Source organism: Symphodus melops (genome assembly GCF_947650265.1).
Source record: "Symphodus melops genome assembly, chromosome: 11".
NCBI classification, from domain to species: Eukaryota; Metazoa; Chordata; class Actinopteri; order Labriformes; family Labridae; genus Symphodus; species Symphodus melops.
The window spans coordinates 3,679,051-3,694,714 of NC_136701.1; the positions used below are offsets into that span (position 1 = coordinate 3,679,051).

Below are 15,664 nucleotides of genomic sequence, written 5' to 3' on the forward strand. Positions count from 1 at the left end.
CTCAGAGTGGCAGACTCCCTATTTCAAGAGCACCATTGAAAGAATGTTTGCCATGTCCTGAAGGAAAACACTTCTTTCTATATAAACTAATAATTTCAAGACATTTATTGTGTAGTTTGTGCCCCACCTTTAAAGTCTAAATAGGTGACAGGCCCCCTGCACACAAGAGGACAATTGGTAACACTGAAATTTATGGTCCTAGTCTTGTCTCAGTCTCGCCCTAACTTGGTCTCGATCCCTATATGTCTCGGTCTTGTCTTTGTCTCCCCTTGCCTTGGTCTTGGTTTTGTCTCGGTCTGGGAGCACTTTGGTCTCAAGTGTGTCCCGGTCTCGGTTAGTGTGGTCCGTCTGGACTACAAAACAGACCTCCTCGGTGCAGCCTCATAAAAAAACACATGACAGCAGACATTCAGTAATTTGTATTTTTATTAGAAATGGATCACATGTCAACCCGAGTCGTTTATATATATTTATCTTCTGTAACCTTCAATGTGCCATGCATACAAAATCTGAATCAAAGTGTCTTGTCTGTTAGTGCCCAATAAATTTGTTTTTTTATATATATATTTGTAAGGGGTTGATATCAAAGTCTTTCTCCTGTGCAATTAATATTCACAGATATGTACATTCAAATTAGTCAGCCTCGAATATCAAGCGTCCTCGCAGCAACAGAAAAGAGCGACCGACAATAAAAGTAAAAAGTTACAAAACAACCTCAAATTAAACGATAGATTTCTCTTTTAAAATAGAATTAATAACTTTTCGGCTAACATGAGTTAAATTATGATTGCTTCATTTTTAACCGTAGGCACGTCGTAGATAGGTGAGGCGAGGCTGCGTGCTGCTCTTCCTCTCTCCTCACTGCAGCCGATGCTTTTGTAAACAAAACCGCCGAGCTGTTTCTGCGGTCCGCTTTAAGAGGCCGCCTCGTAAAACAATAATAATAAAAAAAAACATGACAAATTCAAATAAAACAAAGAGATTGATGTTTAAAGGTTTCCTCACACGGGTCGCTTTCTCATGCGTGATCGACAGAGATGGCGCTCTTCCAGGAGCTGCGTCGGAGATGTCTCATGGCTCACAATGATTGGTTTCTTTGGTATAAACAACCACAACTTCCTATGAATAAAACCACCTCTAAACCTGAAAATTAAAACTGGAAAAAAAAATCCATCTGAACTCCCTCCGTCTTCGATTCGTCACTAAACACCACATGGTTGCTATTTTGTACGTCAAGGTGAAACATCGATGTGGCTACAATGTGATGCGATTGAATGCCACGTTAAACATTGAGAGAAGCACGCCATCGATTATTTGTGTGATTACAGAAGATGAGGTAATAAACTTGTCTGTGTGTGTGTGTAGCCTGTGATTAAGTGGGTTGTGTCTATTTTACAGTCACGTGTATATTTGTCAGCGTAGCGATCGGTAACAATGGTGGTCGGTTACGTGTCTACAAGTGGCGAGAGGAGAAAGGGTTTGTGTTTCTGTGGGAGTCAGCTCCGTACATAAACTCTGAGGAGATGACAGTGTGAGCAGCTCGTCCTTCGCGGCTGTAAAACAAAGAGCCAAATGAAACTTTAGATAAGAATAAATACATTTATGGATAAAACTGAAGGCCTTTAAGGGGTTAACGGTTTCTCCCCCATCTTTTTTTAGTTTTTTTGCTGTTATTCATTTTCATGAACTTCTTTTGACATCATTCATTCCTTCACTAGTAAACGAGTGAAAATACTTCAAACTTGTCGGCAGAATAACCTTTAAAGGAATGCATTGCGATAGACATTTATCACAGTTTTTTCCTCGCCTTGCAGTCTGCTGACTATGGCTATTATTGGCTTTACGTTGATCCTGTGCAGCCCGATCAAACTGTCAGCAGGTCTCGTGTGTGTCTCTGTGTGTGTGTGTGGAGTTCTGAGCTTCATCAAGATAGATTTATGTTTAGGGTATCTGTGATTATCTACGGATCCTATCCTTCAAGAAGAGCACTAAAACAACCACGGTCGACTTCTGCTGTCGGAGAGTAGAGACAGAGAAAAAGGTGGGTCGGAAGAAAGGTAGATTAAACGAAGGAAGGAAGGAGGGAGGGGGTTGAATGAGCTTGTAGGTCAGTACCTTTTCTCCGTGGTGACTAATGAGTCTCCACTGTCCTGGACTGTATTTTTAGGATGCTCTACATGTCCGCTGAGACCCGCGAGTCGCCAAGGTGACCTGTTTTCACCATGATCAACGAGATAACCCAGAGTGGCTGCTGTTTAGGAAGAAGAAAGGCAGGACACCAAAAAAGAAAGAGAGAAAAGAACCCCCCCCCCCCCCCCTTGAAGGTCGCTAATTTGGCACACGGCATGTCCTTTTAGCACAGCATCTTCAAGTAAAACTTAATAATAACAAATAAAAAAAAAAAAGAAAAGAAATTGAGACCCCGCAGCTGTTCCTGTTCTTGTTCCAGTGAATGCACTTGCTGCTGATATACCGGATTCACCTAAGGCAAATAGGATTGTGAGTAAGTGTGGAAAGTGCTCCTTCAGTGTAATCCACCCCAGCTCCAGAGAAGTGCAGAGAGTTACAGGTGTGGAGGTGGAGGGGCGGCGGGGGTCCTGGTCAGGACGGTTCTTCTCCCCCCCCCCCCGCCTCTCTGCGGCTCATTCCACGTGATCCAGCAGAGTCAGGATGTGTGTGTCCCCCCCCCCTCCACGTCTCCCTGTGGCTCCCTCAAGGAGAGCCGTTGAGGAGCTTGGTAGATTTATTGGGGTAATTGATGGCCAGGCTGATGGCAGCGATGTTCTTCAGAGCCTGCACGATAAAAAAGAAGGCGAATGAATCACAGGAAAGAAGGGGAAACCTCGTTTTTCACACAGGCTCTGCAGGGCACGATAAGTGGTGAAATATGGACGCATTAAATAGGACTTCTCTTATTTTGCATAGACTTTCTGTACACGGCTTCAAATAACAGCGCCTTAAAATATTGACTGCCTCTATTGTTTTTTTTTTGTTCCGTCTCAGACTGAACTGATAACAGGAGGCAGTTTCTCTCCGTCTCGGTCCAGTGCACATCACCACTGACAGGATTTTAAATTCAATCTGTTATCTTCTCCAGCAGGACGGCTGTGCTTTGAATCGACTGTCTCTTGTTTTCGATGAACGCCTTTCAGAAATCTTTTTGATTAAAACTTTGATCCAAGATCATTTATCTCAAAAGTTCCTGCCCTGACTTTTGGAAGTGGACATATTCATGTTCTTTTTCCAACATGTTGAACATTCAAACAGTTTTTAACATGATTGTAAATGTGAAACCAGACACTGTTCAGTATGGGAGCGTCGCATCCCAAAGCTTCTACCAAACGAGCTCCGATTGAAAACACGACAATGGAGCTGTTGCAACACTGCGAGCTGAGACGTTCTATCATGAAGTGTACTCGCGCTGATCAAACAAACAGGACAGTGGAGGTCAGAGGTGCTTGAGCACGGTACGGGTTGCATAGTAGGAGTTCGCCTTAAGAGATCGTTTTAAACGTCAACAAGACGGTTATTCTGGACGCCTTCGGACATTTTTCTTTGCTCCCTCAGAGTGAGCTTCTGCATCTTCGCTCTTTGACTTTGCATCGTTGTCGTCATAATCGCTATGACTACTGCCAAGCCACCGAGGGTTTGGTTCCAGCCTGACAGGTATTAGATAATCACTCGACAGAACCACCTACGGTGTTTTTATTTTTTTCACGACCCCCGCATCCTCTGCTGCTCTCAGCTGCCTTCAGGCTCCTCTGACGCGTTCAGGGGTCCACGGTGCAGCAGAGAGCGCTGCGGCTCGCTCAGCCACGAATGCTAATGGACTGTAATTATCAAATACATTAGTCCTGAGTGAGGCCCACACACACACTCCAAACAAAAGGAGGGGGGGCTGCTGAGGGATCTGCTGGGTGTCAACAGCTTCGTGATTCACAAGCGAAAAGGGACTTGAGGCTGTGGGTGACTCACAGAGCGCTCGGTTAACCAGACTGTCTCTTTCAGAAACAGGGTTGTGTACCTGAGGGTGCACGCACAAATCCTGTGACATGATATCATCTACGTTTGGCAGGAAAACCTAAAAGATGGCCTGAGAGGGATTGGCAGCAGGGAGGACGTCAGAGAGGAAAGGTGTGGACGGTTGAGGTCTTACCATCTGTGTGTGGTTGAGGAGCTGCTCGTCAGTGGTCATGGCTAACAGGTACTCCTGGAGGATCCCCTGTGACTGAACAAACACAACGACAGCCTGTTTACAATGCGTCTGCAAACATGATCAATCATTCAATACAAGCTTCCCTTGCAGAGTAAGGGAGGAAACGCTGATACGGTCCAGCACGGCAGTACGCAATATTTTAAAAAGGTGAACTATTGAACCTGTACATATTTAAATTGAATACTTTAGTGCTCTCACACTTTGCACAAAATTTCAGAAAAACTCCTGAAGTTCTCGCGGTGAGCAGGTGTGAACTAAAACAGCCACATATTTTCTCCTCCAGCCTCCACGAATTTATTCTGCAGAGAGTCAGAGTGAGCTGATGTGAGCACGCAGCAGGATATCATCAGGAGAATTCACCTCGAGCGAGTGGGAGAAGGTGGTGACGGTCTGTAAACCTTTCTGCTCTCTAACCTCCCTCCAATATTGATCCTAGTTTGAGCAGGTTTCTGCTGGTGGAGCTTATTAGAAACATGCAGAGGCTTTTTAGGTCAGTTACAATCACTTCTATCTGAACCAGTTTGACTGCACCTCTAAATCACTGCGACACCTGTTGACCTGATAACTGCTCTCATGTCTGGCAAACCCAGGGGCGTCCAAAACGACCATGTTGGGGGGGGCCTTTAAAGTGCCTACCTTCTCTGGTCCAAACAAATCCAGAACATTCAGGAGCAGAATCTAAAGTCAGAAGGAGGACATACTGGCTGCTGCATTGTTTGTCAGAGAAGCAGCACTTCTGTTTCTGGCCCTTTAACCTTGCAATATATAGGTCAATACATATTTATCCTATTAGCGCTGCTGAACTGGTTCCCCCTCTTTCATCTGCTTCTCAGTGTGGGACGAAAGTCTGGAAGTTTGATAAAGTTGCTCCAAGTTATAAACGATCTCTGGAGCTCTTCCACTAAAGCCCCACGAGACAGACGTGTCCCGGCTTGTATCAGCACACAGAGTCAGAGAGCGCAGATAAGACAAGCGAGTCTTTACGGGACTGGAGACACAATCCAGATCCCTGCTGCTCCATCCATCCTGCTGCAGCCTGACTGTTTATGCCGGGGAACATCCTAGGACCATTTGTACAGTCAGTAGTCATGCACGACATGATTCCTAAATATAACTTTCACTTCCTGGGTAGAGGGTTTTTTCGGTCTCAGAGGAGCCGGCTGAGGACTGAGGCTGGAATGTGAACCGCACTGGAGCCCCTGAAAGGTTTAAAACCAGCCGCTTCTGGGTTCAGTCCTAATATGGCCAGAAAGGAGTCTGTGAAGTTGGCTGTATATCATCACTGCAGTTACACTCGTAAGTCAATGTGACATGAGGGCCACCGACCCCAGTGCACACTAATCTGCACGTTTAGGAGGCCGGGGACAGATGGAGCAGGAGGCTGTAGGTAGACAGCTGATCCTTATAGCTGCTGCACGTTTACGCACAGGGTGGTAAAGTACTGCTTGTTTTGTTCAAGATTTGAGCCCAGTTTTTTTCCTCGTTTGGCTAAGACAGTGGATGGAGCAGGATATGGGGGGGGGGGCGGGGATGACAGGCAGGAAAGGAGCCACAGCTCGGACTCACAGCTTTCAGTGAGGTGCTCGGCGAGAAGGCTTGGAGGGCAAAGAGAGTTCAGGAAAGAGACAGAGTGAACACTCTGTGGAGCAGCAGCACAGGCTTTTACATTTCCCATCACTTCAAAACGACGGATGTTTACATTCTCTGACAACTGCAGAAAAACATACCAAGACGTCCTTACACAGCACACTGACACTATTTCAATGACTTTAGATGACCAAGTCCTCTCCAGAAGTTTCAGTGTAATCTCTGACAGTCTTATTAGACTTTGGACAACATCCTGACACAAAAGCACCACCTAACAGCACACGTGACAGCGGAGGAGGGGCTAGCAGGTGTGTGGTTTTCCTTTGCAATCATCAAGCGATAGTAAATAAACTGTCGCTGCACGTTTTGGCCGTATGGACTCATAAACTTTCTCTGTCTTTGGTTAAGTGATTTTTTTTTTTTTAAGTTCTAGGCTTTAGAGAGGATTCTGAAACAAGATTATCAACCCTTACCTATGGTCTCAACTTTGGGAAGTGTCTGACAGAATAAGATTGAAAATGAGTTTCCTCCAGAGGGGGTCTGGGCTCAGACAGAGCGAGGAGCGAGGAGCAGAGCTGCTACTCCGTCACATCGAAAAAAGTGTCCGCTGAGACGGTTCAGACATCTGATCAGGATGGCTTCTGGACGCCTCCTTTTAGCGGACTTTCCGGCATGTCCTCATTAGAGAAGAACCCCTGGGCAGACCCAGAGCTTGCTGGAAGGATCGTATAACCCTTCTGGCCAGGGAACCCCTCGGGATCCTCCAGGAGGAAACGACGTCTGGGGCAACTTTCTCAGCCTGCTGCCACAGCGACCCGGCCAGATGTTCTCTTATGTTCTTTATTTATTGTTTGCGCTGATGTCTTGTAAATACGTCTGGTAAAAATAAAGATTATAAAAATGTGTCTGGAGTTTTCTGGCACATCATTGATCGGGGAAGTGAATGTGACGAGAACAACAATGGGGTGCAAAACAATCGAACAACCAGTCTTTTAGCCTCTCCTAGGACTTCCGTCTTTAACTGCTTCAAGGTATGGATGAGGAGCAGGAGGGGCCAAAGCACTGCACACACACACAGACACACACACGTCGAGTTGAAAATGACACTTGAATGTGTCTGTCATCGCAAACACGGCACTCTACAAAGAACACTCAGGACAAACTGCTGCACACTGCTACTGCCCCCTGGTGTTTGTCCGACAAACCAGCCGCCCCTGAGCGTCTCCTCCTCCCTCACATATAAAAACTACATCCAGTCTGAGCAGATGGGAGCCCAGAATCTCTCCTTGATGACGAGTCGACTGATGTAATTTTATTGTCAGATCAGCGGCCTGAGGGCTGCAGCGAGCAGACCTGAAGGGAGACGGGGGGGACACACACACACACACACACTGCTTTTCTGGTCTGCAGATGGGAATCTCCTGGCTGACGACGTGAGACTCCTCTTAATCAATAATGCAGGACAATCCAGAGTGAGAGAGAGAGAGAGAGAGCGCATCACAAAATGGATGGCATCTCTTCCCCTCTCTCTCAGGCAGTGTGCTGGGAGCCGGTGTGGCAGTGTGGCCGTCTGGCAGATTGAAGGGACGTTCTTTGGCCCCGAGCCCGGCACAGAGAACAGGTGGGAGGAGGACAAACATGCTCATCTCACAGAGAGACGGATAAAGACAGAGAGAGGGTTTAGGACAAAGGTAGAAAACAAACGTTAAGATTTATTCAAAAAAGCCTCATTCTGAGAAACTCGGTTGTATATTTTATCTCCAGAGTCCACAGAAATGTTATCATAGCCCAATGACGACCAACACACCTAAACAAAGACCTCAAATGTCAGCTAGTCATGCCTCCAGCTGTAACAACACACCTATACAATTAGATATATCATTATGGCTTCATACGTGAGTTTGTGTGTGTGTGTGTGTGTGTGTGTGTGTGTGTGTGTGTGTGCGTGCGTGTGTGTGTGGCACTCACGATGGCCCGGGCCTCTGCGATGAAGAAGAGTTCAGTGAGGGCTCGGTGGAGAGGCAGCAACACAGTGATGCTGGTGGGATCCTGGCTCAGGTTGTTTTCCATGGTCATGAAGAGCTGCCACAGAGGTCGCAGCAGCGTCAGCTCACAGGCGCTGGACGTGAGACAAGAATCACAAGTGCAGGGCGAAAAAAAAAAAGATATTTAGAAAAAAAGCCACCAGAAGCATTTCATAGAATCAAACTTTATGCATTATCATCGTATTAACATTAATCCCAAATAAAACCAAAAAAGACTGAATGTCTTTAAAGGTTACATATTCCCCTCCTCTGTATCCTGTCTCTGATCATGTCTATAAACCCCTCTCACTCAGAACAGGCTGTTTCTGTGTCTGGAGCTTTAAATATGTAAATGAGCCGTGTCTGACCACGCCCCCTCTCTGGAAGGGCTCAGGTAGCTCGGGCTTTCTTGCTCCATGTCCTATAGTTTACAGTGAGAAGGCAGAACAAACAGCTCGCTGTGGGAATGTGTCAGTGAAACAGACCAGCACATTAAACATTCAGCTCGGTGAAAAGTTGGAGTGAATGAATGGTGAATCAATATTATTCACCGCTGTCATTTTATTAGAAAATGTTAATACAAAGAGTTTGGGAAAAAAAAGTTTGAGTGAAGACATAAGAAGCAAAAGGGATCAGGGGTGTAGTATTGATAAAACACGGCTCCATGTCTTTGTGACCTGACTGTGGCTGAGTCGGTCGGCGTATGTAAACTCCTGAACACATCCTTCACCTCACATCCGAGATGACGTCTGTCAAAGCTTTTATGCAAACGCTGTGTGGAGGTTAAATCCTGCACCACGAGGAAGTGACACTGCTGGGTGCTCTAAGAGTTAGCTGGTCCAGATAGACGGACCTTTACCTTTCAGTGTTTATACGTGACAGTAAGTAAGGGAGTAGTTAAATTACTTCACAGGAGAACAAAATTAGGATGCACCACTCAGGAGGAATGTGGAAGGAAAGAGAAAGAGATCTTTGAATTCTTACGTCGTGGACTGACACTGCAGGAGGCGGAGCAACAAGTGGATGGCTTTGAGACGCTGGTTCCCAGTCTGACGACAGGCCACGCCCACCTGCCACTCCCAGATGTCGGCGAGTGGAAGGTGACTAAGCACTTGTTCATCTGCTAACATTTGCTTCAGTATCTCAAAGCCTGGTGAGACAGGGGACAGTACAGAGAGGATGAAAACCGTATTCTGTTTTTACAGGTTCGACTCCCTGATCAGTGAAAGATGACTAAAAACAGAAGGTAATAGAAATATTGTACTTTGCAGCGTACCTGTCTGGAAGCGTCCTCTGTGGCCTCCTGTGACAGTGAACTTGTATCCCCACTCTGTGTTGCTCATGTCTGACATGAATCTGTAGTACAGGGTGTCACCTAAGAGAAACCAGCATTTACCTCAAGTGAACAGCGAACATGATTCATACATCATATAAACATTAAGAGCAGAAGAGGAACACATGACTCACCTGGAATCTCAAAATCGGACCATTTCTGAGGAGAGCCGCTGAAGTTGTGGACGTCCTGCAGGAAGTCGCTGCTGCTGGACATGATGAGCTCGTCACAGCCTTCCTCTGTGTAGCAGCGAGAGTCAAACTTCACAGACAGGTAGATCGCCCCGGGGATGTGCACCTTGTCCTGAAGAGGTGGAAATAAAACTGTCTTCAAACCGACTTGAAAAAAGGAGACTGTCTAGGAGTAAATAAAAGGTTTATGATACAAGAAAAGAATGACACACGCTCTATCCAAATATGGATGCATCCTGAACAGTTGTGTTTGCAATTGAAGCAGCTAATTCTAAAACTAAAGATAAGGGGCAGTTTACCCACCTCAAAGTTGGTGTTGTTGTCGTACGGGTGTTTGGACTCTCGGATCTGCAGGGCCATACCCGGCTCCTCCATGAACTGGCAAGCAGTGAGAGACAGACTGCACAGCATGCTCTGACTGCAGCCCTTCAGCACCCTCTTCAGAATCTGATCAACCATTGATAAAAAAAGAAAAAAGAAAAGAGAAGATCATTCATTAACAAAGCTGTACAGCTGAACTCTCCATCACTGATGTGAACACAACAGGAAGACTGCACTGCCCACCTTCTCCCACAGCGGCCTCTCCTCCAGCTGCATCAGCATGTCCAGGATGTAGGCCATGTGCGACGCCCCGTTCAGCTCCAGCGCCTCTTCGCTCAGCGCCGCCCCTGCAGGCCAGTCGGCGAGCAGCGAGGCCAGCACGTGGCGGGCGTACAGGGTGGCGATGGCCTGGTTTACCTTTACCAGGTATTGACGAACTGCCCGATTGCTGCGCACGTCCAGCTCTTTGTGCAGCAGAGCCGAACTCTTCGTGCGCCTCTGTTTGGCGTAGCTGAGCTGTAAGTCGCTCTCTGAGTTGGTGATGAGCTTCTGGGCCACGACGTTGATCTCCTCCGTGGCCTTCTCACAGTGACTGGGTTTAGACTGGGGGATGATGAGGGTTTATCAGGATACTGACACAGTATCTTATTCATTTGTAGAGTTAGTGATATGACGGTTTTTAAGTTGTGTATTAATTCTTCCAATGGAGGTTCACAAACTCACCACACAGGATACAACAATCATGTCAGTGTCCACAGCCTTGGTGTTCCTCTCCTCAGAGCGAGGCCGTCTGCTCGCTTGCCACTTCTGAGCCAGCGTGCGGATGGTTTCGTCTGTTTTGATCTCTTCTCCATCAAATCTGAAAAAAAAAACACAGAGAGGCGGTATTAGGTGACCTTTACCCGGTTGGATTGGCACAAAGAAAGTTCAACTCTAAAGGAAATGAAGAAGTTGTGTCTGACCTTTTCTGCACCTCCAGGAAGAAAGAGTCGGTTCTTTTCATCTGCAGCTCATACATGGCTCGCAGGATGGGCAGAGGGGCGTTTAAGGCATCGTGGGTGATCTGGGATGAAGAAAAAAAAAACAATAAATAAAGACTTTCATATCCGACTGTATTTATTTGCTGCGTTGATTAGAACCTGCATCCCTCATCACCTGGAAGCAAATCTTTGTCTCCTCATCGAGACCCTCTAACGGGTCGGGTCTGTTGACGTCCGGCTCGTCGGCGCAGCAGCTGGAGTGGTCCGAGTCGTGCTCCTTGTCCTGCTCCCTTTGGTCTCGCTCGGGGTCCTGGGCCATGGAGTGGATCTCCCTTTTGGAGGAGTAGAGCATGATGGAGAGGATCTCGAGATCTCGCAGCAGCCACAGCTTGCTGAAGCCCGTCCCTTTGCTGCACTTCCTCACCAGCAGCTGGGTGAGTCCTGACTGCTGGATGTCCTCCTGAGCTTGGTCTACTCCATGTTTCTACACAACAGACCACAACTGAATCAAAACCCTGTCACACATGCCGGGTAAAGTCAGGCCCTCTTCAGAGGGCCACGATATTGATGTTTCGCAATCTGAATGTTGTGGCAGCGTAATGGGGGGACAAAGTGATCCTCCGTCTGTACTGTCTTTGGAGGTAGTAACAGAGGAGAGAATGTTTCAGCGCTGTGTGTGTGCGCATGCCAAATAATCCGGGCTCTTATAATGCCATTGCAGAATCAATATTGTGAGGGCCCTGTGGCCTGTTAGGTTGTGCCTTCTCTTTTTCTTGTGTTGCGTGTTGGTGTGGCTGTCATCAGTCTGACTGGGGGGGGGCCGGTGCTCTGTCATCTCAGTCTGCTCACAGAGACTTTCTACATGCTATCTGTTTTGTTACTTTGCCTTTCTTCTCCATCAAACACATGCACAATACACTTTCACATACCCAATCACAAAAACTAGTGATACTACTGACTTCCATAATTCATTCCTTTTCTAATTTCATTCAGATTTTTTGCATCTAAATTAGTTAATTAAGTGTTATTTTGGGTGTCTCTCCCTTTATCTTCCATGGGCTTTGAGCCGGTCATGACAATATGAATGTTCAAAGATGTGATGATGGCTGAGATTTGTTACGGTACTTTTGTGGAAACGCAGTCTGAAAAGGGCTCATGTGCGACGCAGCAGGTGATTCTCCTTGTTTTATGCATCATTTCAATAACCAGCCAATTGCAAAAACTCAAATATTATCTTCTTATGACAGAAGTACATAATGATAACGTCGTATCACCAGGTCTCCGGTACCTTCAGGGTGTTGTAGAGTCCTTTCAGAGCCAGGGAGAGAACCCAGGACGCCTCCACAGCGTCAGCAGAGCCGTTGTCCTGGCTGGTCTGCAGCAGGTGGCTGATGATGGAGGTGAAGTTGCTCAGGTAGCGGCTAAGCAGGGTCTTAGAGGAGCCCTGGCCCTCCGACTGCCCCGGTAGACCAGCTGTAGTGGAATCCTGGGACTGGATGAGTTGGTAGTCCTTCACTAGAAAGAGGAAACACAACACAGAGGATTCAATTTATGTTATTTCTTCAGCCTTTTGCATTTGATTTGACAGGACAGCATATGATTGAAGGGAGAGACAAATTTCTACAGGACCGGGAGTCGGACCTGTGACCACTGTAACGTGCCTCTAAACCAGTGAGCCTTGATGTTCTTTCTAAACACTGGCAGACCTGATAGAAGTGCTACCACTCCACTAACCTGTTTTCCTCTTGCGTGTCTTAACATCCACCACAGCAGCGTGGTTCTTCTCTGTGAAGTGTTTGAGCAGGATCATGTTGTGCTGCTCATTGGCGTTGTCGATAAACACCGTCTGGGTGCCCACACACAGAACCTGACACACACACAGAGGAGCCACAAAGTTGTTTAACGAAAGTCAAGGAACACGCGTGTACCACACTTTACCGAGTCCAGTGGACCGCCTACCTCTGGGAAGCCCACCAGCACAAGCAGGGTGAAGAGGTTGGTGCGTTTGAGCGTTTGTGGAAGCTGCTTAATGCAATGGTCAGTGAAGGCAGCGATGACTGAGCTCCACTCGGGACACACATTCAGACTGTGCAAAACGTCTGCCACCGTACACGCCCAGTCCAGTCCAATACGACTAGTGAAACAGGAAGAGACGGAAGGAGACAAGTCACCTTAGTGGTATTCAACAGCATGCAGACAACAATGTCAGAGGTAGTAGTGCTGCAGGGAAAGTATCCTGTCTGTGTGGAGACGATGACTCCTCTCACCTGTCTAAACACACCGCCCCCAGGCTGAAAAGCAGCTGTGTGGTCTTCCAGCCCTGAGTGTCTAAACTGGCCGCCTCTCCCTGTGTCAGCAGCTCGTATTTGTCAGCCAGAGCCTCTGTGACGGCGGTGTCGGCCTCTGTCGGAGAGATTCTGAGCAGCAGCTGACCCAGCAGCCCCAGTGTGAGGTGGAAGGTCTCGTTCAGAGATCCTGCGTTGGAGATGACGGCTCTGAAAAGCTGGGGCAGGATGGAGTTCAGACTGGGCAGAGACAGGGTGCAGCCCTGAGGACGACACAAAGGAGAACATTATAATTGTACATCTTCATGTTATCTGTGGAGAACAACGATGCAGATGCTGAATTGGGAATCATTTCAGGAAAAGGACAAGTGTCAGTAAATTTGAGTATTTGTGGTAAATGTGCACATTGAAGATTGGCAGCACTCTATTTATTTTATGAACATACATTTAGAGCTAGCACACAGTTAGCTTAGCTTTGCATAAAAACTGCTGGAGAAAGCTAGCCTGGCACTTCTTCTTTATGCTCTATATGGTTTGTTAAATCTGTGCAAAAACAAAAGTTAAGAATAATCCTGACAATCTAACTCTTCATGATATATTATGAGGAGCTCACAGTTGTGTGGGAGTGGGGAGCAGTGATTTAGAAAGCGGTCCTCTGGAGACGTCCAGTTCAGCTTTTTCTGATGCCGAATGAAATCTCTAAGAATGGTTTTGTGTATCCGCTTGTTATTTATAGTCATGTTTTATTTACATTGCTAAGTCCCTTGGACAGTTCTCCCTTCACATACAAGATGTAATCTCACTGGGACTCACTTTGTTAGACGATGAAAAGTCATATCTGTGACTTACTGGTTTTGCTGGTGGCAGCATGGCAGCCAGTAGACCCAGTATCCTCTCTCTGGAGCACTCTGAGAACACATGCTCCTGAAGGGGGACCTGCGGCAGCCTCTCATCCGTCCCCTTTACAGCGTCACATGTCGGAGAGTTGACTGCTCCTGGTCCGGACTCTGAAGCTGAGAACATTTCAGGACATGCAGTGTAGATTTAGTGATATAAAAACAAAGATCAAATCAGCCTGCTGGACTCGTACTCAACACTTACTCCGGACCACAGGAGAGAGGGGGTCGTCGCTGGACACTGAGGGGGTCTGGCTGAGGCTAGGGGAGTCCAGGGTGTCTTGAATAACCAGCTTCATTTTGTCCCGCTCTCCAGTGCTCGGAGGGGACGACACCTCAGGAGGAGAGCCCACCTCCTTTGAGTTTTTCTCCTTACTGGACGGTTTGCGCTAGAGGTGAGAGAATGAAACCATTCAGTATGTTTACAGGTGCAGAGCATGGGGGTTAAACTGAGAGGAAACAAAGACGTACAGTATGTATGAGCGACTGATATTGCACATTACTTTTAAGCAAAACAAATTCAGTGAATTCAATAACCAGTTGACCTAAAGTGTTGTGATTGTCTTCAGCTCCTCACCTTGTCCTTTGGAGACGTCGGAGAGCAGATTGCTGCGGTGGATCCAGGCAGAGAGGAGGTGTCAGTGGTACTGAGCTCCTGAGAGGACTCTGGTGAGACTGGACACAGCTCGCTGTCAGAAGACGAGTCGTTGGACGACAGCATGGCGAGCAAGGCAGAGGAACGCAGACCTTCATGGAGGAAAGAATAGAAACGTTTGATCATCTCTTCTTTTACAGATTCTACATGAAGTTCTCACATCTGTTCTCAGAGGATCTGGATTTTCAGTACTGGAGGTTTTCTTGTTTCCATGTGTGCTGACCAATGACGCATCAGCAGGCATGCCTTCCTGGACGCCTCCATTTGGAGGTTCTCAGGTCACGCTCAACTTGAGGAGTTTAGTAATTCTTTTTTAGATATAATCAGTTTTCTCCAGGTAAATTAATGTTATGATAAGAGAGAGTTTACTCTGAGCCTATTTTTGTTGATGCTGAAATTTAGTTCAGCATTTGATTTGGATGTTTTCATTTTGTACACTTACCCCCCTATAAGTGTCTGTCTATATGTACTCCAAACGTAAAGTCACATTCAGTATGTTCTTACCTTAGGTAGGTGCTTAAGAAACACTGGGCAGACATTCATCTGAGCTTTTCTAAAACCTGCATCCCTACAGCTCACTTACTTGTGTTGCATTTATTGAGTAAAAAATGTGTTATAGAAAGTGCAGGGGATGCTTTTAGGCTTGTTAGCCTCATGATATGCAGTGTATGTCTTTGTTTTTATACAAATCCAGACTTGTTTGTCTCTGCTTCCCACTGCTGGTCCTAGCTTCATATTTGGCACACATACTGTATCTGATGCTTTTTAACATTCTTCATAATCTCAACTGGCAGTCTCAGCATAGTTGCTTAAAGTCAGAACACCACTTTGTAATGACCTTTGCCGGGCTGGCCCTTGAGCAGGCAGTCTGTGATGAGCTGGGAGCAGCACGTCTGCAGGGCTGACGCCTGGCTCAGGTAGTTGTTATCTAAAGTCTCTCCCTCCGTCTGCTTCTGGCTGCTCAGCTCTGACGTGTAGAGCGCCAGAGCGGCGAACAGGAGCCAGGAGTAGTTGTGGATGTAGGGCTGGATCAGACGGTGCCGGTCACTGATTCGTATCGTCACCATCGGGTAAACTGTGATTCGATGAGTTGGCAGATGGCTGGAGAAGGAGACCGATGGAGAATATCAGAGTTACTACTCATGTAAATCAGTTTAAACAGGATTAGATGAAACC

General features: G+C 46.8%; 1 protein-coding gene across 1 annotated transcript in view; it reads right to left on the minus strand.

Annotated features, from left to right (window-relative positions):
- Positions 1–408: 408 nt before the first annotated feature.
- The window catches only part of zzef1 (zinc finger, ZZ-type with EF hand domain 1), a 32,142-nt gene continuing 16,886 nt past the window's right edge, over positions 409–15,664 (minus strand). The window contains exons 36-54 of the mRNA XM_079356141.1: positions 15,327–15,589; positions 14,411–14,580; positions 14,039–14,222; positions 13,787–13,950; positions 12,920–13,200; positions 12,612–12,786; positions 12,387–12,519; positions 11,941–12,167; positions 10,828–11,136; positions 10,635–10,735; positions 10,396–10,531; positions 9,916–10,275; positions 9,655–9,798; positions 9,295–9,463; positions 9,104–9,202; positions 8,812–8,977; positions 7,772–7,922; positions 4,157–4,228; positions 409–2,793 (exon numbers count right to left, since the gene is read on the minus strand). Coding sequence (XP_079212267.1) covers positions 2,713–2,793; positions 4,157–4,228; positions 7,772–7,922; positions 8,812–8,977; positions 9,104–9,202; positions 9,295–9,463; positions 9,655–9,798; positions 9,916–10,275; positions 10,396–10,531; positions 10,635–10,735; positions 10,828–11,136; positions 11,941–12,167; positions 12,387–12,519; positions 12,612–12,786; positions 12,920–13,200; positions 13,787–13,950; positions 14,039–14,222; positions 14,411–14,580; positions 15,327–15,589 — 3,385 coding nt within the window. The 3' untranslated portion in view covers positions 409–2,712. The remainder of the gene's footprint in view (positions 2,794–4,156; positions 4,229–7,771; positions 7,923–8,811; positions 8,978–9,103; positions 9,203–9,294; positions 9,464–9,654; positions 9,799–9,915; positions 10,276–10,395; positions 10,532–10,634; positions 10,736–10,827; positions 11,137–11,940; positions 12,168–12,386; positions 12,520–12,611; positions 12,787–12,919; positions 13,201–13,786; positions 13,951–14,038; positions 14,223–14,410; positions 14,581–15,326; positions 15,590–15,664) is intronic.